This window comes from Betta splendens, chromosome 3 (assembly GCF_900634795.4).
Source record: "Betta splendens chromosome 3, fBetSpl5.4, whole genome shotgun sequence".
Lineage (NCBI taxonomy): Eukaryota > Metazoa > Chordata > Actinopteri > Anabantiformes > Osphronemidae > Betta > Betta splendens.
The window spans coordinates 6,467,538-6,493,055 of NC_040883.2; the positions used below are offsets into that span (position 1 = coordinate 6,467,538).

General features: G+C 42.7%; 1 protein-coding gene across 9 annotated transcripts in view; it reads left to right on the forward strand.

Moving 5' to 3' along the window:
• Window positions 1–24,154, forward strand: part of ntrk3b (neurotrophic tyrosine kinase, receptor, type 3b) — a 159,270-nt gene extending 135,116 nt beyond the window's left edge. For 8 of the 9 annotated variants that reach the window (XM_055507608.1, XM_029144858.3, XM_055507609.1 and 5 more), the window contains 5 exons: window positions 5,986–6,116; window positions 7,352–7,524; window positions 9,009–9,252; window positions 18,438–18,596; window positions 21,422–24,154. In XM_055507608.1, coding sequence (XP_055363583.1) covers window positions 5,986–6,116; window positions 7,352–7,524; window positions 9,009–9,252; window positions 18,438–18,596; window positions 21,422–21,607 — 893 coding nt within the window. In that variant the 3' untranslated portion in view covers window positions 21,608–24,154. The remainder of the gene's footprint in view (window positions 1–5,985; window positions 6,117–7,351; window positions 7,525–9,008; window positions 9,253–18,437; window positions 18,597–21,421) is intronic. The other variant, XR_003785391.3, reaches the window with a different exon arrangement.
• Window positions 24,155–25,518: the final 1,364 nt, after the last annotated feature.

The window sequence follows — 25,518 nt, forward strand, 5'->3', positions numbered from 1 at the left end:
TGTTTGACATAAGATGTCAAACATCACTGGGGAACCTTTCCTAAAGTACTCAATGCTAATATTTAAATAAAGCCTTAATCTATTTTTTCTACATTTCTAAAATAGTTGGATCTACGAGGTGCGTGCTTAATATTTGAAAAATTAGACATATAAACATTTAATTTATTATTTGATCATTTTTAAAATGTGTTATTGTCATTGTTTTCTAAAGAAAGCTCTAATTGTAATATTAAATAATCTAGTTAGGTGATTAGGGTGGATGTGCTTCCACACACTGCATTCATTATTTACAACAGTCATAACCACATGTGAATGATTGAAAGGTACTGAAAGTGGACTCTGCTGCTGTCATAAAGAGATACCTGAATAAATGTAAAATTCTCATCACACTGTATAATAAAAACGTATACATTTTGCACAGATTTATAATATGATTAAGTCTTTCATAATGTCAGTTACAGAATATTAAATCGCAGTATGCACTTTCTACTTGCAAGCATGAGGCTCCAAACCAATCCACTCAGCTCCACCCAGAACTGCCTCTCCATCATCGGCCCCGTCCTTTTGATATTAGTCTTATAAATTACAATAACAGCGAATCCAGTCAAACAAATGTCTCCGTTTCCACCGACTAGTTGAAAAGGGAGCCTCCCACAACTCTTTGCTTCAATATGGAACTTTAGGAGCGGCTGTGGCTGCGCTGAGCCAGGCCAACAGGTTGGAAGCAGACGGCCAGTGGGAGTCAACACTAAACGCCGGCGTCCGTGTCACAGGGGCTCAACGATGCCAGCTGCAGTGGAGTCATTGGCAGAGCTTTCCCAGCTCCGCTATCTGCTGCTGGATGATTACCCCTCATCAGACGATTAGCATTGTCCTCAACTCTTTTTCCAGACAGACGACTTGTTTTCACATGGTGCTCTGGAGCTAAAGTGGGAAAATATCACTTTCAACAACACGTCTCTCATTATCCTTTGTGCTTTTAGTGTTTGGAAGTTTTAGGAAAGTTGTTGCTAGACTTTGAATAAAATTCAACAAATTTATTCACAAAGTAACAAATTATGGAAATAATTTTGCAAGGTTGTCGCCACCAGTTATTAATTAGGCCCCCAAAGACATTCAGCCAAGCTCAAAATGTCGTCCCGGACCAAAGACGTGGTTTTGACCCACCACACACGAAGCTAAAACCACAGTGGTGGCAGGTGGCTGGAGAAAACCCCAGTCTGAAACACAGACACACACACACACACACACACTCAAACATCTGTGCTCCCCAGCAGCCTGACCTGACTTGCTGAGTAAATCTTGGTGCCGTGTTGTCTCTCTGTCTCCGGGGAGAATGTTTGCTGGCGTCGAGGCCTCAGGTGAGTCAGGACAAATGAATGATGCTGAGCTGCGGGATAGAGATTTAATCTCAGGGCTTTTCAGTGTGCCACTCTGAGAAAATGGGCTGCAGCATGCAGCCCGAGTTCGCCTGCAGAGGAATGTGAAGGTTAAAGTAACTTGTCCTCACCAGTGTTGATTGGCTCACTCCATAACAGCTGCTTCGTTCCTACTGTATCAGCAGAGAGAATGAGGTGGTCAGCACTTATTTAGCAATTGGACGAAACACACCCAGATCAAATATTTACATCTACGAAATTAGGAATAGGATTAGGTGGCACGAATAGAAAGGCAATGACCTACAGTATCTGTGTTGCAGCTTTACTGGTGGGAACAGTGGTTTCCTCTGGAGAGCTCTCTCTTTTTTACTTTATTACTTTGCAGCAGTTATATCTCACAGTAACTCTGAGAGACTGCACAACCTGGCAGCATCAGATGGACCAAAGCATAATCAGGTTCTATTGAATTGAGTTCAGGTGAGCGCCACAGGGTCAGTTAATGGTATCGCTTCCTTCAACTGCCTGCGTTCTCACACTCAGACCATCGCTGACCCACTGCCAGACCGGTCACACAGGCAGCTTTCCGCCCTATGCTCACCCTGAGCGTCATCTCAGCCAGTGATGGACCTGCCTATTCTGGTACTTCATCGCTGATGCCAGTTGAGCTCCACAGTGCTAGGCAGTGAGCACAGGACCCAGTGGAGGTGGGGTTTTTGGGAGGTTTTGTGCTGGAGGTCACAAAAGAACAGACATCCATCCTTCTGATGGGTTAAGGACATTCTGCAGCCACATCCAGGTCTGCAGTTGCTTTATTTAGTTTTCCAGGATAAGAAAACATAAAATTACTTGTTGTTGTGGCTCAAACGCAAGTTAGACATTTGACATGAAAACAGCAATTTTCAATCTCCCATTACTGAATATTGAGTTTGAATATTTAATTTGTTAACATTTAAAACACAAGATCTTTTTTTTATTTCTCACCAATATGACAAATTTGTAAAACTAGGAGCAGTTTACATAATAAGCAGATTTAGAGGCACCGGTTGTGTACTTCCACCTTCAGACAAGATTTGTCTGTATGTAAACCTCTAGGCGCAGACACAACACGATGATAAATAGATTTGTTTCATATCAGCATTGGTTACTGGGTGTAAAATATGTGTTCATCCCTGTGCGCTCCTATATTGTGGCGGCTTGATGTACTGTCTGCCATTGTGGCCCCGTGAGCCACATTTTTGAAGCCTTTTGATTTGGAAATTGCCAAAATCCGGTGACATAGTTTCTGCGTTGTTCATCATGGAGGAAGAAATGTGTCAGATGTGTTTTGCTGCATGATGAGTGCCTACTGTAGTGTAGCTTGTGGAGCATGAGGAGACCCTGACTCGCTCATCAGTTATTCTGCTCACTTGCATTTAATTATTAATTTTCTTGATACATTCTGACACCTGCGATAAAGGCACATTTTAAAATGCGTCGTTACAGCAATGTAACCTGTTACATACCACGCAGTGTCTCACTCACTCGCACCTTCAGTAGGAAAAACAAAAACTGAGGCAGACAAGCCTGTCAAACAGAGCGGTGCAGTTAACAGTTAGCATACTTCACTTAATTTGCATAATGACACAGATAGACAGGAAGATAAAGCTGAAAATATGATTAAAGCAGATGCAAATTTCCGCCATCTCTTATCACATACAACCTCATATAAAATAAATAAATGTCAAGGTAACAATGAAATCCCAACCTCTGGAGAAGTTACAATAAATGAATATGCTGTATAATTTTTCTGGCCGTATATTCTCAGCCTTCACCTGCTGGTGTTTCCCAACCTCCACATTCTCAGTCTTGCTGCATTTCACCGACTGTCTTATCCAGAGAAACCTCAACACAGAAGCAGCAGTACAAAAAGCCTTCGAACGCTAAGGTGCATGGAGGCGAATTAAAGGAACAGATAAAGATTATTCATGTGTCTTTAACAACGTACAGCAGCAGAAAAGCGAGAATCCGTTGGGAATAGATATTAGGTGAGTCTGGAAACTCCTCCGACTCAAGGGAGGTGAAAAAAAAATCACTGTTCCTTTATCAACTGGGAAAGTGTCAGACATTTGGTCTACAGGATTCAGTCAGGAGACATTAAAATGTATGTGTCTCAACTTAAAGATGTTTTTCTCAAGTCTTGAAAGCAGGTTTTCAGAGGATGAAGCTTTGACAGCTGTGATGTGTTAGTGTCCCTGGTGAGGCTCTCACCCGGAAAATGGCTGCCAGTTCCCGCAGACGCTTCTGTTCTGATCTACTTTAAACTGGAACATTTCTTTATATTTAACACTCATTTCAGAAACATTGGTTACGTTGGCATCTGATGGGAGCAGCAGTGGAGCAAGTGACATTGTTAATGAATCACCTTCACATGTCTGCTCTGCCTGGTAAATATAGAGAAATGACAAAGAAAATTAGGCACGGGCAGAATGAAGCCGTCCTTTTATTGACTCTAAGCACAAGATGATGTTCATAGAGGATCACACACACACACACACACACACACACACACACACACACACACACACACACACACACACACACACACACACACACACACACACACACACACACTGGGGGGGAGGGCAAAACTACCAATTGGCAATTTACAGCTGGAAGAAGCCTCTACTGTGAAAACATCTGATTTACAGCGCTTATTATTGTAAAGCTTTGCATTTCTTCAGACACTGAAGTCTTCGACTTCAGTAATGGCTCATAAAGTATATTAAGGCTTTGGTTGGTGTCTTCATTAACCTTCCCAGTATGAAAAGCACAAATTAATCTGCTCCAACTAAATGTGGGAATGGCTTTTCTAGTTAACAGGCTTTACTTACTGTAGCTCAAGGGCTTATTGGATAAACCTACAAAAGGCCTTGGTACAGTAGCCACACACACTGTGTGGTGCTTCCCTACAGTGTGAACGCACGTCATTGTTTTCTAGGCTCCCATGATGTATTGTAGTAGTTTCCCCTCAGAACTTCTCACCGTTGTCCAGCTTTCCTTGCATACTATTAGCTTTACGTTTAACACTTAACACAAGTTTTCTTTGTAAACCACTGTACAATCACAGGCTGCCTCAGTGCTTTGGGTGCACTTGTGTAATTCAATCGGATACAGACGGTGTAGTAGCAGAGGGACAGCTTAGCAAAAGGTCAGAAGGAAATTGCAATGCTAAAGTTAGATGCTTCAGATAGAGATCAAACAGTGTTAGCTCTTAGCAGAAGCTACGGAAACCGTAGCCGGAGCTTCAGGCTCCGGCCAAGTTGTGGCTTCTAATAAGCTTGAATTGAACATCTGTGGACGCTGAACTTTCGAGGGTCTACATATTGTACATCATTGTTACTCACTATACAGTACAATGTAGCCTACGGTAGCGTGTGTTGCCTTAGAGTCCACACATATTCTTTAAAGCGCATGTCCTGTTGTAGACCATGAAACATTCATTACTTTTCTATTTATACTTTAAACACAGAGAGACGTGGTCACAATGTGTGTTAGCGGATGTTATATACCATAAAGGTTGTGTGTGTGTGTGTGTGTGTGTGTGTGTGTGTGTGTGTGTGTGTGTGTGTGTGTGTGTGTGTGTGTGTGTGTGTGTGTTCATGGTAAGCATATAAGCTGTAATGTTTTATTCAGAGGGCTTCTGTCTGGCAACTACACCGTCTCAGCCGTCTCATATGGGGCCTGACAGGTTTCAGGGGGACACGTTTACCCATGATGCATTGTGCCTACCAGGCTCAATACTTTCTGCCTCCCCTCGTATCTCTGTTTGCTCACTTATCCTGCCTTTTAAGCCTGAGTGTGGCCAATATCCAACACTGGCCAGGTTTGAATGGCTTATCAATACAAGAATGCGCCTTAGTCCCGTGATCCCAAACGTTGCAGGCGAGGGAGTTAAAATGGTCGGACTTTATTACCTTGCAAATCCAAACAGAGAGAGTTATTAGGGAACAATAGAGCAAGAAATATAGAGAAAGACAGAAGGACTGTTTTTCTCGCTCGACTCAGCTACTTGCTTTATTTTCCTCACAGACATGTTTGGAAATAGACATTTTACAATTCTGCCCTTATTATAAAATGTCTTCCTGTGTTGTTTCAAGGCCCGCAGTAAAAACAAGCAATCCTGATCAGCAGTGCAACGGGTTTGGTGTCAGCTCACAGAATACTTTCACATCAGAGATTCAAAACCATTTGAACCCTCGTCTTCCCACTTTTCTCTCTTAAGTAGCTTCAAAGTCAGATAAAACTAGATAAAACTTTACTGTGTGAGTAGCTTTTCAGCTCTTTACTGCGATTGTAGGAGAAATATTCAAATATTCAAGCCGCTCTTTATGGATTTAATATTACAGTACAGCAAAATGAGATTTTTAGATGCCTGCATCACTTTGTACACATTTACTTAATTCAGTATGTGTCCTGTTTGTTTGAAAGGACTGTTTGCAGATATACAGAGAGAGGTTTCAGTGTGTCATCAAAATGTATTTCAGCTAAATACCTGAGGACTGGTTCTAAGAATGACTCTCTCTTTTGCCTCCTGCCCCCTTTCTCTCCCTGCCTCTGTATGTTTTAGTTGTGCAGCATATAAAGCGGAGAGACATCATCCTGAAGAGGGAGCTGGGTGAAGGAGCTTTTGGGAAAGTCTTCCTGGCAGAGTGTTACAACCTGAGCCCCACCAAGGACAAGATGCTAGTAGCTGTCAAGGTACATCTTTGCTGCGCGGTTGTGCGCGCGCACATTTACCGCTGTGTGCGTTCTCCGTAGCATTTCCTCCTGGCTGTGGCCTTAAACTTTAGTCTCGCCAGTCTAGATGACGCAGATGGAGTTTTCCAGGTGAGTGGCAAGCGTTAAACTCCCCTGTGATTGGATCTTGTGATCCAGTGAACTGGGTGAACTGGTTTTTAATTATTGAATAGCGGCAGTACATAATACATAAAATGATTTAAAAAAAAGCTCCATAGCGTCCACTGTGAGCATGCAAAACTGTCTGACTGTGAAGGAGGAGAATACTGAATAGGAGGCTGCAGACTCATCAGATCAAAATCCATCTCGACCTTGACAGCGGTAGGTGGGGAAGACGGCGATGATGGAGCGTCCGACCTTTCCTCTGTATTGCAGGATTAACAAAAAGTGGAGCCCGTTTCATAAGTTTCCTCTACAGTGACCTCTTTATTTTTAAAACACAGTGCAACGTGCACTTTCATCTGACCACGCTCCCGCGTGTGATGAAGGAGGAGGAGGCTGCATCCACTTAAAGGTCAACAAAAGGAAAATTCATTGCCGGGCACTTGAAAGTATTGTTTTGGAGGGATTCCCAGACAAGAAGCATTTCTTTAAGAATGTGCTTTGATTTGGTAATAGAATTTTATGGTCATTTTACCTACTCTGCCATACATCTCAACAGCAGTCAGCGCCTTACTGCAGGAGGAGCATATATGAGTAAATGGGTTTCCATCCCAAGGTTTTTTCCATCTGTAATAGCACGCAGGCTGTGGAAGCAGGACCCAAGGCCAAGCAGATCAAGAGAAGCAACTTGTTGTATTTTCCTGCTGCTGATGAAATGTCAAGAGCCTTTTTTGCTGCAGCAGAGGCTGCAATAAGGCACAATATTCCTGCTATTTGATATTTTCTCTCCTATTTTTCCCATCCTGGTAGCTAGAACCGACATCCCATCGACATTTTATATTTCGTGGGTGCGCAGCCTCAGACGTGTTCAACGCGCTCACTGGCCCTTCTGTTAATACTCAGATTTTCAGTTTTTGTTTACTGTCGTACAGAATAATGAGGTGACCTCTGTATTATTTCCTGCTTGCTGTGTATGAATGCATACTGCATGAACTGCATCTACCTTCTGTGATAGATGGAGGTGGAGGTGGGAGGACGACCAACATGAGGCGGAGCAATCGTTTCTTATCACCTTCCGCCGTCTCTCTTTGCAGACACTGAAGGACCCCAACCTGTCGGCGCGGAAGGACTTCCAGAGGGAGGCAGAGCTGCTGACCAACCTGCAGCACGACCACATCGTCAAATTCTACGGCGTGTGCGTGGACGGAGACCCGCTCATCATGGTGTTTGAATACATGAAGCACGGAGACCTCAACAAATTCCTCAGGTCTGTCGTTCTAACAACAAAAACAAAAATACAGCATTTAGGAGAGATTGCTGTTGGCCTCATCTGTCCAGTAGCTAAGGTTTAGAGCCTCGTAGTTTAGGAAGCACCAGCGCTGAGGTGCTTTTGTTTGGTATTGTCAGACTGTACCAAGGGAGGTGACCTCAGATAAGCCTCAACAAAAGCGACACGGTGCCGGTGCAGCGAGGCTTTTGTAACGGGAAGCTTCGCTGGAGTTGATGTCAGTGTGCACACGAGGACTGTGGAACAGAAGCGCGCTGTTTCAAGTGCAATGACAATAGCAGGCGCGAGTGTGTGTACTGTACGAGCGAGTGTGTGTGTGCGTATGTGGTGAGGGTGGGTCCATCTCGTTATTTCAAGATTAAGCAAGAGTTGAAAATGTGACACGTTGCGATTGAGTGTGTACGTCTGAGCGTGCGGATTCGTGAGTGTGCGAGGACTTTCTGTTGGGAAATCATTCCTGAAATGAAAGGCAGCGTCGCAAATGATGAAATTCTTTCATGCGAGGTGCAAGATTTGACGGATTTTGGTCTATTGGCCCTGTTGGTCACATTTAACAGATGAGATGTGCACGGAATCAATTGGAATGAATAGAGGATCTGATGTGCGGGTCCTGCTCAACGTTCAGATTAAACGGGGGGCAGCCTGTACTCAGCCACTATTAGATGTGTGAATTCATCCAGCGGCAGAGAGACGAGACGACACATTGCAAGGAAGAGCACTACTTGTCTTCCTACGGTGGGGCTGATTTAATATACACAGAACTGAGGCAAAGAACAATGAATTGCACTAAAAGTGAGAATGGGAAACAGGAAGACGGTCTGGAAGAGAGCGAGCGGCAGTCTTCTCTGCGTGGCTCCTGGTCTGTAGACACACTGACGAGAAGGTGAGGCAGGAATTTCATAGGAAACGAGTTCACCGTCGTCACCCAGCAAAACTAAACAGGGAACTAGCTCTCGCTTGTTCTGCCAAATCTGTGACTTACTTTTCGGTAAAGAAAAATTCCACTAACTTGGTTGAAATTCCCGACAGGGAGGATTCTGCTGCAAAGCGCAGTTTGAAAGCAAAGTCCAGAGGCTTCGGAGTTTATCGCTGCAATTAAAGCTGCCTGAATAGTTGCAGGTTATAATTAATTACATTTTCCTTACAATGTCTTGTTATTATTGTAATTGTCCTCAATAGGTGTGAAAAGGCATCAATACATCCAGGAAAAGGTTTTATTAGCCCCATGAGGAGCTTATTAAGGATTACTTATTAAAAGGCTAATGGAGCTACAGTACAGTACAGTCATTAAATATTCCTACAGTCACACTGTGGATCTTATAAAAGAATAATTACAGCTATTACTATGAATAAAAAGTTTTACAAACAATAAAAGCACGCTTGCAGTTTAAATTTTAACTCAGTGAGCCCCAAAAAATAAAAGTAGGGCAAATAAATCAGTTTCTTTTTTTATTCCAACACAGAGCCCACGGCCCAGATGCCATGATCCTGGTAGACGGCCAGCCACTACAATCCAATGGAGAGCTGGGCCTTTCCCAGATGCTGCACATCGCCACCCAGATTGCCTCAGGCATGGTCTACCTAGCCTCCCAGCACTTTGTCCACAGAGATCTGGCAACCCGCAATTGCCTGGTGGGCAACGGCCTGCTGGTCAAGATCGGAGACTTCGGCATGTCCAGAGACATTTACAGCAGCGACTACTACAGGGTAAGTCGTTAGGATCCTCTTCTAGCCTGATCTGCTTCCATGCGGCCCCTCCTCAGAACCCCCCCCAGCTCTCCTCACCTCTCATTTATTCAGGTGTGAGTAGTGAGGCTTAGCAGTGGGGCGGTACATGAGCTTCCAGTCTGATGCTTGAAGGCTTGTTTCTATACTGTAGCTTCACATTAGTGTCCTCCTTGTTTTACACTATTAGCAAGTCTGAGCGCCTGAAATCAAATGGAAACCTGTGGAACGAAGAGTTGAAGGTTTTGCTGAATAAGTCAGTGAATGCTATAAGTTGACAGCCGCTGCAAATGTGACTCATTTGAACATGCTAGTTTTGTGAATTGACTTTAGATTCACCTGATTCTACTTCAACCAGTGTCACAGCTGGCCCAGTTCAAGCTTTGCTGGGGGCAGAGCCAGCAGTCATAAAGTACTTGCTTGCAGAGCGCACAGCTCTGTACACATAGAATAATTTGTATGGGAATTTGATCCCCATGTCTGGAGTAGTGCAGTTTGAAGCATGGCTCTTCTTTGCACACACTCTATCGTGTACTGTATATGTTACTAACATCTGAATATTTAGTTAAATTTTGAAAAAAAAACTGTGTCTGCAGATTGTTTAGTACAAGTTGGAGATTTGGTTCCAGAGTTTTGGTTTTGAACGCTTAATCCCAATTTTTGGCAGAATCCAAAGAGAACTGGTTATAGCAGAGAGTCAGCAGCCTTATCTCCAAAAGGAAGCCGAACAAGACCAGCACAGGCACAGCAGCCGCTTGTGTGCTGAATGTGGGAAGTGGGACAGATAGGACAGTTAAATCACAACATCTTGCTAATGGGTTGGTAATTGGGTTAATTCATGCCTGTTTATGTACTAATATAACTTGTAAAATATTTTAATTATTTTACAACAATTTTAAAAATAGATTAACCTTGAGTATCCATTTTTCCATTTGCAGCTTCTCACCTAAACTGTAGAATAATAAGACCAAGTCAGAAAAGCTCTCTGCATCCCGCCTGCATGAATGGGTGGTGTACCGTGGGTCTGCCTCCCCGGACTAGTAATGCATATACCTCCTGTTTTTCCTTGTTTTGGCCCAAAGAACATTTTCAGCTAATTGTCTCTGAAGGCCAAGTCACAGCTAATTTAGCAGGCAGATACTGCTTTGCTGGAAGATTAAATGCTTCAGCTGATTGTTCTTGTCTGAACAATTATAGGTCTTATGTATAACTCCTGTGAGTTAACTGTTCTGTAAAAAGCCAGACAGAGAAAGAAGCTGCTGTGTTTTTCCATAGATCAAGTGCACAACAAGATGTTTACTACCAGCTGACTTAGATTTTCAACTATGCTCGCAGGTCTGCAGGAGCATACGTTTTTTAACCTTGCACTACAGGCGTCCATCCACAGTATATTTGCCACCACAGGCCATTCAGATGTATGAGAGACAAATGGGTGATCCCATCTTTGTCACTATACCGGAGAATCCTGCTGTTTGCTCACGGTGTCTGTGTAGAGGGGGTGGGCATGAGGCCAATTAGATGAACCTCAAGAACATTAGGCTCCTTATTGACAGATGAGAATAGAAGCAGCCAGTGAGTCAATGTTAGCTTAAAATCTGCCCAGACTGGCAATAACAGCGGTTAAAAGATCCGAACTCCTTCCACCCATCACCACCTGAACCACTCGTCCTGTTGAGAGGCACACGAGAGGTGGATCTGATCCCAACTGTCTTTAGGTTCAAAGATGGACAGGTTGTCAAGTGCTAATACAACTATTTACATGTTTGGGCAACTTCGAAAACCAAAGTTGGACAAATAAAGGCCCATATTCAAACTTATGTCCTTCTACTGTATCTGTGAGGCTACAGCACTAAACACTACACTCACCATGATGCAGATTGTACATACATTTTTTCCATTTTCCTTTTGTCAAAATTGAGTGTTCATTCATTGAAGATATTTTAGATAGTTGAATCATCTCCAGCACACACACACACACACACACACACACACACACACACACACACACACACACACTGGTCTTCTTAATCTGTGTGGATTAGTCAGAAAGTTTGTAGAAAGAGACTAAGATGAGTGTCAGTCTAAATTTGTCATGTTCTGCTGTACGTGTCTGTGTGAGTTCCGCCTCATGTGAAGCTGCTGTTGGGGCATTTTGATAGCATCACTGCCTGCCTACTCGGAGGAATATCGACAGCATCCGGAGATAAGAGGCTTCTAACAGCACTGGACACTTTCCCTGTGCTGAGTGATTCCAAATAGCAGCACCCTGCCAAAAACACAGCCCTCCCATGCCTGACTAGTCGTACTGACGGTCGCTGCCCTTTGGGACTTCCAAGACATTTTGCAGCAGGTGGGACCAACTTCAAGGAAGAAATGAATATTGTCCTAAATCACACCCATCTGTCACATCCTCCTGCTCCGCCTGCACCAAATATGCTTTTGTGTTGTTTCAAAAGAGACAAGTGCCGAACCTGCACAGGCAGACTTCAGCACCGGCGCCTGCTATGTAGGTGTTTTATTCCACTGCCTCACAATATTTCAGGTAATGTTTTCCTGAGTACAGAGAGTGACGCACTGAATTATGCATGTTTAGGTCGGTATAAATGACTGCGAATGCTCTAAAGGCGCCTATGCATTAAAGGAGAGACTGAGTCAAAGTGTTTTTTACTAGAAACGTTCCAGGAGCATATGGAAGAGCTCACGCAGGGACTCTGTCACACTGAGGTCTCAAACACCATTATTAGATGTAGATCTATTATTTTGTCAGTGTAATGACAGGTTACTTTGTATCGTATGTTCTCTGTAATACAGAGCAGTGTTGCTACGCACAATACGCAGTGCAGTATATTTGATGGCCCTTGACAGCTAATTTCCGTCTGTCATTTTTCTTATCACAGACTATTACACTTGTACAGTATTTTCTATATTCTCTAACTATGTTTAATCGGAACTCTGGGAAAGCTGCTGCTTGATCTGTTAAAGTAATTAAATTTTAATTGATTCAATTTTTGTAGTTTGAAATAATGTTTTCGTGTGCGAAGAATAAAAAAACAAGTTGTGGAACAGTTTCCGAGCAGATGCGCAAAATCTGCAGGTACTGTACTGTGTTATGAGGCTGTGGTTCTTTAAAACAGAAAAATGGCTTTAAAACAGCTCATTACAGGCAAATTATAATCATTGAGATTTAGTTTTCTCAGAGTGAGTGTGAAGACTTTTAGTTTCAGTTTTTTTTTGCTGAGAATATTAAAAGTCTACAGAGTTTTCTCTGGAGCATTCCTTACATCCTTAGTGTTTTTATTTAGCAATAACAGGGTGTTGTTTTTCATTTCAGTTTGTAATGAATGAGAACATTGTCTGAATATAAAGCAGAAGCTTGTTGAGAAACCTCAAAGTTACCTTCCTGTTCAGGTAAACAGCAAACACAATTATGTTTTTGTTGCAAAGGTTAGATTATTCTGTTATGATGCAACATTTCTTTTCCAAACAAACAAAAAGCTACATTTAGTAATTAAAAGCATGTCATGAGGAGATGGTGTGGTAATGGAGGACTGATAATGTGCAGAAATGAAACCGCTGCAAAACCCGACCTAAGTCCAGTCGGGTCAGAGCAAGGGTGTCTATGTTTAATAAAAATGTGTGTGACGTGCTGTTTTCTTCATAAAGCCAGATCACAATCGTTTCCTGTTGCCAACTCACCCATGGAGCCTTGAATAATTTCTTTTAATAACTGAAACTTATCATCCAGGTGAGGACATCAGGAAGCTGAGTCATGACAACTCAGCATCTGCAGATGTAACACTTGGGTAGGAAATTAAATAAGGCAATAAAGGAATAGTATCTGCATTTAAATTAAAAAGTGAAAGCGTGTTGCTATCTAATGACCCGCTTCTGAGGCCTTGGCGTTCTTTGTGACTCTGCTGGAAAAGCCTCTGCCTGCTTCGCCTCACTCCTTCGCAACAGTTCCAAGGATCAAACAGACTCTCCTCTGCTGCATTATTTATCAAGCAGAAGCTCCTCAAACCTGTACACAGCCTGGCGCTAATGAGTAAACAGGCCGTATTTATTAGTGCTAGATGGAGGAGTGAACAAACTCTTTTTTTTTTTTTTAACTTCCCGTGGGTCTTGTTTTGTGTTGCTATAGATTAGAACCCCTGTCGTACATGATCACTCTTTTATGAAGTAATAAAGCGTAGAAACGGCGGGGATGCTAGCGTTTACCCCGCGGGCCGGCCGTCGCCCCAGCAAAGCTGTCCCTGCGTTCTTTTCATTTTGATCTTAATTTAAGAAATCTGCTTAGTGTGGTTTTCATTAGAAGTTAGATGAGGTGGCCGCTACCACTAACATCCATCTGCTCAGCATGGAGGCGCTGCCAGTAGGTGATTTGCCTAGCTTAGCTTAGCATTAGCTGATGATGGGATGGGGTTCTTAAATCAATTATTATTTTCCCCCAAATGTTAATATAAAAGTAACTTATTGGACCAAAATGATGGGTCCCACTGCCCCTCATTTACAAACAGGGGTCAATGGGACCAGTGGTGCATTGTGGGTACCGTTGTGTCTGCTGCTGATATTGTCATGCTTAGATTGCTGTTAGAAATACAGAAACAGCAGCAGCTACCTAAGAACGCATGGTAATGTACAAGTCATTTCTGAGACCTAAATATTCAAACTTTAAATGAGAAATTGTGTGATAACAGCAGTGCAGTGTGTGTGTGTGTGTGTGTGTGTGTGTGTGTGTGTGTGTGTGTGTGTGTGTGTGTGTGTGTGTGTGTGTGTGTGTGTGTGTGTGTGTGTGTGTGTGTGTGTGTGCATGTGTGTGTTTTGAAAACCCTTCAGAAAGTTTCGCCACCCACCGGCACGCGGCGGCGAGAGTAGATACTACTTTATTTCCAGCAGCAGCGGCACAGCAGGTAGAAACCTAATGGACGTCACAGCTTCTAAAAGTGAACTTGTGTTCGCTGCTGTTTGAGCTGGGGGAGCGGAGATAGCGGCGCGCTTATAGCGGGGGAAGAGTGTGTCTAGATGGTTATCACGGCCCTTAAAGATGTCGGGGGGCCTCCCAGGGCTCCCTGCAGCCCGGCAGAGCCCCCGTCGAAGAGCCCAACTGGGCCAGTAATCTATCCCCCCGCCACGCTGCTGTGCTCTCCACGCCGTTAATCCAATCACTCCCCTGCCACGGTGGGACAGGCAGAGCACTAATCCAGTTTACACAGCCACAAAAAAAGCCCCAGACTCATTCCTCACTCCCCACAGACCGTTGCCAGCTTCCCGATATGACATTGAGTGAGAAAGATGAGGATAATTACAGGGGCAATTATTTTATTTTTATTATGTGTTCAGCCCGTTTTTTTTTTCCCTTTTCCCCCTTGTTCCGAGCTAATTGCCGTGGCCTTGTCACAAAACCCAAGGTGATAGCATGCAGTCAGCCAGAGTCAGCCAGAGTCAGCCGGTTTTAATGCCCCTCGTGACAGCATTGGCGCTTGAATCATTAGTATGCATCTGATGAGGTTTGGCCTTGCGTGCAATGGGCAGGGTGGACCTCAGATAAGTCATTTAGACTAACAGGAACTTAATTAATTCTGTTTAATCCTTATAAAGCTCCATAGGGGGACAGATTGGTATACAGCTCGCCAACTCCTTCACCTCACTTTCAGACCACCTAGCTCGGCTCCGCTCACGGCTTCCACACAACGGAGGCGAGGGCTCTCAGCATCGATATTGGCTTAATGCTGTGTACAATACTATAACGTGTCATGTCTAATGAGACCAGGTGGGCTATAAGTCTTTGTTCATTTGCTAGTAGCTTTTAGTGGAAACCTGGCAAGTGGGGTTGGAGGTGAGCGCTCGGGAGACGGCGACTGCCAACCCTGTCACAGAATTATCTGTGCGCCTGTCGATAAATTGCTGAGTATGTTTACAATGCAGCAAGAGGACGCCGCACCCGAAACACCTCTCAAATATATGTGTACCTTAATTGCTATTTTATCTTTCCTGCCGCTGAAGAAAGCGACAAGCAGGAGTTGGCCTGGGTGGAGGCTTGTGCTGTTTAGGCTGGGAATCCATCAGAGAGAGCGCTGGCAGGAAGGAATCTGAAAGAAATTAGGAGGTGAAGGATGTTTCTGTCTTTGATTTTCCTCTAAAGCCTCAGATGCCCTTGGTTAGGTTATCACAGCAGAAATGTGACGGGAAGGTTTGAAGCCGGCAGCTCAAAGCTTTTGTCTCTGCTTTACAGCGCTGCACTCCGATGCAGTGGCCAGCGTTGGGACCAGAATCAGACTGTGGTTGTACTGGGAGCTCTGGGGACAAGAGTGTGTAAATATGTAATTGTGAATGTGTGATCAGCAAAGACTAAAGACTTTCTAAAGTCAGGTGTATATATACAGTATATACACAGACTACATCTTTGGGTCCATTAAGTACTTTTCAGAGTCTCCTTTTCAGAGAGGAAAGAGTTAAAGTGTGACTACTGTATTAAATTACATTTTTGAGGGGGGAATGGAAGTGAAACGATTCCCTCCATTTGTTTTGCTGAAACACCACTAAGACCAAAAGTTGGACGTTACGGCGGTTAATGGAGTGTTGTTTTGATTCACAGTCAGCATATAGGTGTTGCACTGAAGAGCATCCCTAATGGTCGCGTTGACCTCCAGGCTCCAGGTGTGCAAAAATGTGTTTGTGTATAATTTTCAGAAGGCTTCATGACATCATAGAGCAGCAGACGATCAGTGCTAGAATATATCTAGAAACATGTCTGCTCTTCTGACAGCTTTCCTTCTTTTTGGTGTTTACGTCCTCACTCCAGAGTGGATGCACTGACCTGGGCAGAAGGAGAACACCAAAGGAAATGCCACTAGCATATGACAGGGGTGACACCTTCATATGAACCGGGGACCTTCTTGTTGTGCTGTTGTTCTCTGGCGTAATTGCTCTGTAGCTGCATTAGCTGACATCACATTTGCAATTTAGACAGTAGAATGAGAGCGAACTGCAATAAGCTTGATATGTGAGAAAACGGTTCCCATATTAAACCACTGGGACATTACGCATTTGATATTAGGATACAGTCACTTTAGGCACATTTTTTAATTTCCATTCGTTATGTTGAACTAATGTTGGTGTCAGCATCTTTTATTAAATCCTTAACAGAGAGGTCCGTACAGTATTTCTTAAATGTCACACTGTGATGTCCTTCCTGGCGTCCTACTATATTGTCACTTACACAGTGCACCGTGATTTACGAATAGTTCCTGAAAACTATCAAAAATTCAGTAGTGGATTTATGAAGCGCTGGTGTAACACAATTCAGGAGAGCGGGTTATGAGTGAAGGACAAGTACCAACTAAAGGCCTCATGCTCAGCAGCTAAATGTGATGAAGTGCATAAACCAGAGTATGTTCAGAATAAATGCAAAGGATGAAGCAGCATTTTGGCAGATTGACAAATCTCATGTTTCCTTAAAAGAGTCTAGAAGACTCTTCTGCTGTGTGAAGCTGACACATTGGGATTGTGTTTGACTTTCAAAGGAAATGTGCAATGAGCACGCTACAGAGCTAGGAGATAATTAGTGAGATGGTTGATTTTGTGTTTTTTGTTTTGTTTTGTTTTGTGTTTTTTTTTTCCCAAAGACTTTAAATGCCACACAGCTCTCACAGCTGAAGGCGCACAGATGTTGGAAGCTGGTAAATGGGTTTTGGAGAAGAGCTGATTATAATTAAATGAAACTGATTGTGTTTAACCCAGAGGTACAGAGCGGAGAGTGGAGCGCAAGAGTGAATGAGTGAATGCAGCCTTAAACTAAGAGGTTTTCCAAAAGCTTATGCAGTTCTGTTGTTTCTAATGGTTTTGTTTGTTTGTCTGGTCCGTTGTTGAAAGGATAGAACGGTGGATGGATTGCTGCTAGATGGTCTCTGATAGCACTGACTTAAAAAAAAATTAAAAAGTCAACTCTATTGTTATCTCGATGTTTTTTCAAGATAGCAGCAAAATCCCAAAAAGCAAATCAAAAAGATCAAAGTTCAATGACTGGACAACAAATTCCATATAATTTTCATAGTTTTTAAAATATTACGAAGCATGTTAACATTTATTTTCGTCTAAAACTAAATGCTCAGGATTCGATTTGATTCGTACAGCATCCTATACAGTGTGACACCTTTGTAGGATTTCTTCTCTTAGTAAATGTAACAAATCCATTATCGAATGTTGTGTTACTGCAGTTTTTTAGAAGCGTTCAACTCCATTTCATGCTTTTCCTCAGCATCTGGCTTAGCGTCTAAAGCATCATGTCAGCTGTCGTCATGTGCTGGAATATGGAACCACATACGAAACAGCCTGAAAGCTATTGAAACAATACAGCTAGTGACCATTGATATGAGAAATATTTTGGGGCATGAAATCGAGCCCATGAACAGTTAAGCCCGCAGTAACAAGCGAGCCGCCCACGCCCACAGACTTCACATCTAATCACTGCACATGATTCCGAGCTGAAAGCTTTTCTTCTCGTTCCCACATCTGTCTTGTCCTGCTCATCACTGCCATGATTAAAGCGCAGCCACTGACATGAATGGGAAATAGATCTTGAGAAAAAAAAAAGTCTCCTAATGGAAGTTGAGAGCTGGGGTGATTAATGGGTGATTTTTTTAATCAATTAATTTCCAGCCTCAGGATTTATAGCAAGGGGGGATTTTATTCCATGTTCTGTTGGTTTGAAGACGTTAAATTACTTACAGCTCATGATGGCTGATACATTGGCTTGAGAAGTTACCGTCTCATGCAAACTTTTTATTACAAGCAAGACATGTGAATGATAGTGAGTCGTTTCTTATTCAAATATGTACAGTACCACTTCATATAAGCTTATTTATATAAAAGTCCATATAAGTTTTCATTCATTAAGTCTTCTGTCGCTGGTCCACAGAGGTCAGACTGCAGATTATTTCTGTTCAAACACCAATGGGTGGTTTAGTTCTCTACCATAACCTTGAGAATTTTGCATCCCATGTTTTAATTAGTCAGCATTCATCTGCATTACGTCAGGGTCAACATCTAGTAGCATAGCGGATGTTCATAAAATGGGAACTCCGGATCTTACTTCAGTTTCAACAAGGACACCCGTCTAATAAGCCGTAAGTTTTCCAAGTAATAACCCTGTATTGTCTTCTTCTCAGGTTGGAGGACACACCATGCTACCTATTCGCTGGATGCCCCCAGAGAGCATCATGTACAGGAAATTCTCCACCGAAAGCGACGTCTGGAGCTTCGGAGTCATCCTGTGGGAGATCTTTACCTATGGAAAGCAGCCTTGGTTTCAGCTGGGTAACAATGAGGTACAAACAGCCTGAAGCATGTAGATAAAGCTCCAAAAGATAACAGCACACGTGCAGTACCTGTTTGCTGTGTTCAAATTACCTAAGTCTGAGGTGCAGGCTTTCAAGCACTTACAGAAAATTATACCTCCAGGTCGTCCAGTGGTAAATGTTTACGTCTACTTTTCTATTTCAAGCAAATATGTTCCTCGCACAAACGCATAAAACCTGTATATTTAATTGATTTGGACGTGGTATTGAGGAGGAAAGAAATGGGGAAGAAATCCACTCACAGAACAGCGAGGGTGGTGGAACGCTCCCCTGTGCATCAGCAACAGTGAAAGCATGGGTTTCCTAATAGCACATTTAAATGAACATTGCCATTTTAAATCTTAATCTACTTCCCCGTGTTGTTTCTTTCCTCTGTGTGAGACTCGCGCTGGCCCAACGAGGTGATAAATTGATGCCGTTTTGCCACCAGACAAGACGCTGCATTGCATAACACCCATGATTGGTTTGTTTTTCCATTGGCGGCTCAGAATAGAATCAATAAAATTCAATTAGGATTACTCTTGTAAGGCGAGCACATTGAGAAAATTAAATTGACCTAAAAGAATAACCTGGCATGTGGCACACATTGCACTTATAAGTATTTCAATTGAAAGATCAATATGTTCTTGAGGTTGACACAAATTGGGATTTCCACATTTCAATGTATATTGTGCAGAAGGAGCTATGACACATTAGAAAAACTCACCTAATTAAACTACATGGCCAGAACCTCATGGCAGCATAATCAGATGAGCGCTGTTATGTCATGGCCAAAAAGGTAACTGGACCATTTGTTCTGCTCTAATATAATTCTGTCTGCAGGTAGTGGAGATTTTATTATTGTGCATATTATTCAAATGTATTTAACATGTCACCCAATAATGCATGAATGCAATACTTATAAAAATGTCTCATTGACAGTAATAAATGCTGCAGCCGGAGGACAGTTCAAACAGGTATCATAACTCACTGGGCTCCATGAGCTCCTCTGTTCTCCTGTATGAACCTCCACAGTTATAAAAACTCATGTAAAACTTTATTTATGTTCCTACACAGTATGTGTGTGAACAGCACCTCAGAGCTAGTGATCTTCAGTAGCTGTGATTTTCCTTTTCTTCCCTCTTCCCTCTTCCCTCACGCGCCTTTTAAGAGCAGATGATCCTAATCCCGACTGTTTTCATCTGCCTGCAGCTTAGCATCCTGCTGTTGTTAAGTGAGAAGACAGAAGTGCTGCCTTTTAGTGTGATCACAGGCTCCAACTGAGATCTTACAGCAAGGGCGAAAAATCATTTTCCCTCGTCCATTAGCAAATATAACATTTGCTGTTATGCATTATACCTGCAAAGGATAAACATTACGCGCGGGAGCTCTTTGTCAGCCGACGTGTAGCATCTGAAGACCCCTGCTGGTCAGCACTGATCCTAAACGGAGATTTTCAGCTGCTCAAAATGTCAACTGTGAAGTCACGAAGCCTATCGAGGAGTCGCTACAGTATTTATCACCCTGGCATTTAAGTTAGTGGATTCCTGCCTTACTGTATAGTGCTGCTGATCACTATCAGCAGAAGCCACATACTGTAGCGAAGGACAGAATTAAACCTACAGATAAGCCTGATTGGTTTTAATTCAAAGCTGCTGTGAGTCACTTAACACTGATGTTGTTGGAGGTTCTGGAGACCTCCTTCCTCCCAACTCATGCTTTATGTCTGCAACATAGTAAAGTAATGCTTTACTCCAGCTGCAAAACATAGTACTGTTAATGCAAATGATATTCATATGCTCTGTGAGCCTGCTGGGTGCGGACTGTTCTTTAAGCAGCACTACAGGTGTGGACAACATGAAGTGTTACTCTGCAGGACAGCAGGTGCGTCTGTGAACGAGTCGTGGCACAACAGAAGCGTGTATTTCCTTATTCATGGCCTACATTACCGCGGCCCCTCAGGACGGAGCAAATACCAGGAAGAAAGCCCGAATATGAACGCTTTCCAAATACAAAACAGAACAAACACCAAAGCGTATTAGAAAGCGCAGGCGTTGCAGGAGCACTGCTGGAAAAATAGCAAACATCAAAACAAATAACGTGCAAAAGGATCTGCTGCACTGAAAGAGCCCAGAGACGCCGAGGGGAGCGATGGCTTCATTCTAATAAGCAGCGTTTTTTTATTAAACACCTTGTTCAATTTATTATACTTCACAATATCACAATATTATCCATAGTTTAACGTATGCAGTAAATGTGATATATTTTCAAATATTTATATTTTAGAAAATGAATATAACAAAAAAAATCACATAACTTGACAGATATACTTTGATGCAACAGGAGGAACAACACAACAGGTTTGTTTTTAAAGGCTCCCTATAGCGTTGTGTGAGCTGCCAGCTCACATTAGTGCTAGTGCTTTAGAAGAGAATTCTAAAATGATAAACAAATGAACTCACATTCACTCTCAAGTTACAAGGGGCTGGAACAGACACACAGTCACAAGAGCCATGAGTGATCTAGGTAATTACAGCACCAGTCCAACAATGACATTGTTAACAACATCTCAAACATCCACCCGCAGATATTGTTGTTTTGTGCTGTGGGATAGAAAAGAAGAATCTTGTTTCCCCTTCAATATTGCACAAATTTAACAGCGAATGCATTCTGTTTATGTCTTTCATCTCGGTTTCATTAGTTGAAACCTCAAAGGACAGTCTGCTCAGTGTCACTGGGTTCTCATTATGAGCAAACCAAAGCAATCAGTCTATAAAAACCATGTGTCTCACTCCGTTGCCCTCTCTGCTCTGCAGGTTATTGAGTGCATAACCCAGGGTCGGGTTCTGGAGAGACCACGGATTTGTCCTAAGGAGGTGTACGACATCATGCTGGGCTGCTGGCAGAGGGAACCACAGCAGCGACTGAACATTAAGGACATCCAGAAGGTCCTGTTCGCCATGGGAAAAGCCACGCCGGTCTACCTGGACATCCTGGGCTAGCGGCGGCCCCCCGTGGCCCGCTCGTCGCCAGACTGGACAGATGGACAGAGACGTATGGAAAAAATTGACCCACACGAATCCAGGAAAAACCAAACCAACCTGATCCACTGTTGAAAAACACCTACAACGTTTGGGAAGGACTTAAGTGCCTGCAACACTTTTGGATATAGTGGACGTATTCAAAAAAAACACACGCACTTTTACATTTTGTTTACTTGGGTATAAGATGTACAGATTTGAAGAAGATGCTTTTTTTTCCTTGAAGAACTGCAAAAATACACAAAAATGGAGATAAAAAGGGAAGCGATGTGGACTGGGTTGGCAAAAAGGAAAATGGCCACAGCGATTATATTACAGAAAGAACATGTGAGAGTTAAAGTCTATCTTAGGTTCGGTTTTATGGATATATATAGAAATATTACATATATTTTATATTTATTTCTTTTCCAAGGGCCCGCCATGTATGTTGCTAAGGGCTCGGCCCTGTCTGAAGACGTCACCGACAAACTATTGGCAGGGACTCGATGAAGGAAGCCTTACTTACATTGGCCGGCACTGAGCTTCTAATGGAGACTCTGCTCCTGTGGAATAACACTGGATGGTTGGGAGAAAAGAGGAGCACTCTGTAGAGGACGTACCCAATCAGACGACAAATTTATTTTAATTTAAAAGATAGTGTACATATTGTAAAGTTCTCTGTGTCAGAATTATGTTAACTTATTTTTTTGGACATTATTTAGTTTCATTTTCTGACTGTGATGTGGTTGGCTAAAGTATAAAGCTATGGTATTTGTTTTCATCCTAATCTAGAGGAGACTTCTCCTGGGAATTACCTGTGTCAGTGCTGGTAAGTTGTCTAACGCGCTGACGGTGAATGATGGCAGCGAGAACCGTTGGAAAAAGTCCACTGACACCGAATCACAGAGACTTTGGAGAAGGGGGCACTACTCGGAGCCATAGTTCAACACTTTCGACACTTTCCCAAAGAGGTGATGAAGCCTCGTATTCGCTTTTGAGTTGATTTGCTTTTTATGGCGAAGGTATTGCGTTGGCGACTGACGTCTTACACCACACCCCTCACATGCACATGCTTTGAGAAGCTTTTCTGTCACTGTCAGGCGTTTTTGGTGTGAAACTGCTTTTCCACTCACAGAAACAAAAAGGACAAAAAAAACAAAACATTTTTGTAACTTAGAATATGAAACATTTGTCGTTCACGTGTTACATACACGCACACGCTTCAAAGGTATTTTTAAAGACAGTGCAAGATTTTGGACAGAGGCCATGGAGGGGTTGAGCAGCTGGAACTAGTTCAGACAGACCAACATATTGAGGTAGCCACTGTTATACCTACATCTACAAAAAAAACCTACCAAAAACTTGTGCTAAGCTAACGCTAACTGGCTGCTGACAGTTCCATCATATTTGCTGATCGGGCCTGATTTATTTTCTTTTTTCTTTCTTTCTTTACGATATTCTCGTCACCACCTCGCAAAACAAACAATTGCTTCTTCCTCCATCACATTTTGTTTAGAGCAACCAAACGAGAATGTTGTGCTTTTCTTGTTACTCTCATTCCTTCCCCATCAACTGTACATGACTCGCAGTCACTCCTCTTCCTTGCACTTGTGGCCTTTTCATGTTGAGCGCTGACGAGCTTTTACACTCGTTTATTGCTTTGATAAAACTCTCTGTTGCAATCAGAGTGAAGCCACTGGAGCAAGTAAATAAATGTGTTCATTTGTGGATGGTGCATCAAAAATAATAATCAGTGAAGAGGTTCAGCTAATTGTATGATTTCACACGTCCCATATTTTTGGTAATTACGGTATTTAATGAACTGGAAAACATGAAGGCTTTGGTTCCAAAGTGTGACAGTAAAACATGACCCACAAAAAGCTTCACAGCAAAACAACCAAATGATTTTATTTAAAAAAAAATAATTTGAAACTAAACAGCGAGTTGAGAAAATGAGTTAGTTTTTACACAGTAGATCCTGTAAATGTCTCAGACACTGAATGACAAACCTCAGGCAACAGTTTTTACATTATGTTGTATCTGAATATCTGTCGTTTTGGAGGGGAACCCTTCACATCGCTTCTTCATTATCCTCACATGTATCACAGTGTTGTCTCTGTTCCTCTTGGAAATATGTAAATCATTAATGAATATTCAGTTGCTTCAAGTATTTTATATGAAAGGCAGGATCAAATCCAATGAGTTACCCAAAGCATTGAGTTCTTGTGTATTCTCTTGTGGTAAAGATAAACGCTTAAAGACATTATGACACAGACCGTGAGCATTTGCAGGGTATCGTAATCCTTTCATGGTGAGTTGTTTTTCAAAGTTTTTTGTTTTTGTTTTATTTTCCTTGGATGAAACTAACTGAACACTTTTTTTGAGGCAAAGTTGGCATATTACCATGTACACATGTTACAGATTATAAAAATGTGGTATAACAACTGCAGTATATAAAATACTGGTATTCCATGATAGATCTTTGTATTAATGTGACTCTCTTAAGAAAATGTCTTCAAACAATCAGAAGATCTCCTTTTCCATTTTGTCCTGTCTTATAAAGCTGTGTGAATTGGACTAAATCTTGTCTTCATCTAAATGTCGTTAAAAGAGCAGCATCCGTTTGCTGTGAGTCGGTCCGTAAAGACATATTATTCTTCGTTGACGTGAATCTAGGTCTTTGATGTCATTTGTGGTTACATTGCAAACAAGAACTTGTAGTGCTCATTGTAGAACCCATTTAGCATAAATTCACAAACTAAAGCGTTGGTAGTCATTTACGCTAACAATGCAGGAAGTTACTGAACTAGACCTGAGGTTGATCAATTTCCAGCTTCTACCATGTGACAAGCTGTACTGTACATATGTTTGTGTAAACAGTACGCCGTCTCGCCAACAGCTCATGCATGTGCTACATGAAATCCCAACAGAAGGCCTAGTTTTGAAGTTTCGTCTCCCTCGGCTTCACCAGAAACGTTCTCCACCTCTCACCACCGATATCGAGGTTCACTGCGTTAGAACTTTCTCACTAATTAGGCAGTGAATTAACTGCAAAGTGTCTTGTTCAGAGCACAACATGTCCTCATTACGGGGGGGAAAAAAGAAAACGTTCCATGACAGTTTAGTTTTCGTTGCTTTGTCCTCAGCGTCCGGCCTCAAGTTGCCTCGCAACCCGGCAAAAACATTTTCATCCCCGTCCACAGCGAGAGTCAAACATTTATGAGGTGACATGAAAAGCAAACAGCTTCCATCTGTCGCACACGAGGAGAATCGCTTTCAGCATCGTAGCTGCTAGTCAGAGGCCTCTCTGGTGTGTGTTATTGTCTCTGCTGCCCTCCCACCGACACCGGGACGCGGCGGCGCGGTCGGCGCCGAGGGATTTGAGGTCAGTGAGCGCCGGGTTATGATGAGGTTACTGTAATTGTTTATTGATTTGCAATTACGCTGCGTTTTGTGAGCTGAGGTTCCCCCGTGAGCGTGTGTTCATGCATGCTCTCATTGTGGTCTGTCTGGGGCGTGTCGGGTGTCCGGTCTCAACTCCCCGAGCGACGTCTGCAGCGTGTAACATTATCCTGATGTAAACACATCACGTGTGCAGCCACAGAGATGAAGAATGATTCATTCGCTGCTGTGAACCTGCTCAGACCTTTTCCAGAACACACACGTTTGAGTGGAGTTTTTTAAAGTTTCTTCATATTCACTTCTTACTGTATCCGGTGCATACATTGAGTTTTCCTGCTGGCTCCTTTCACTTTTGTCAGCGTTCAGCTCTGCCAAGACGTTTGAGTGACAGTCCCAACATGAAAAAGGATTTCTACAGCGCTCCTAAATGTGCATTTGCCTCCAAAAAGTGACTCACCCTGACGTCTGTCTTTTAAAAAAAACATAAAACG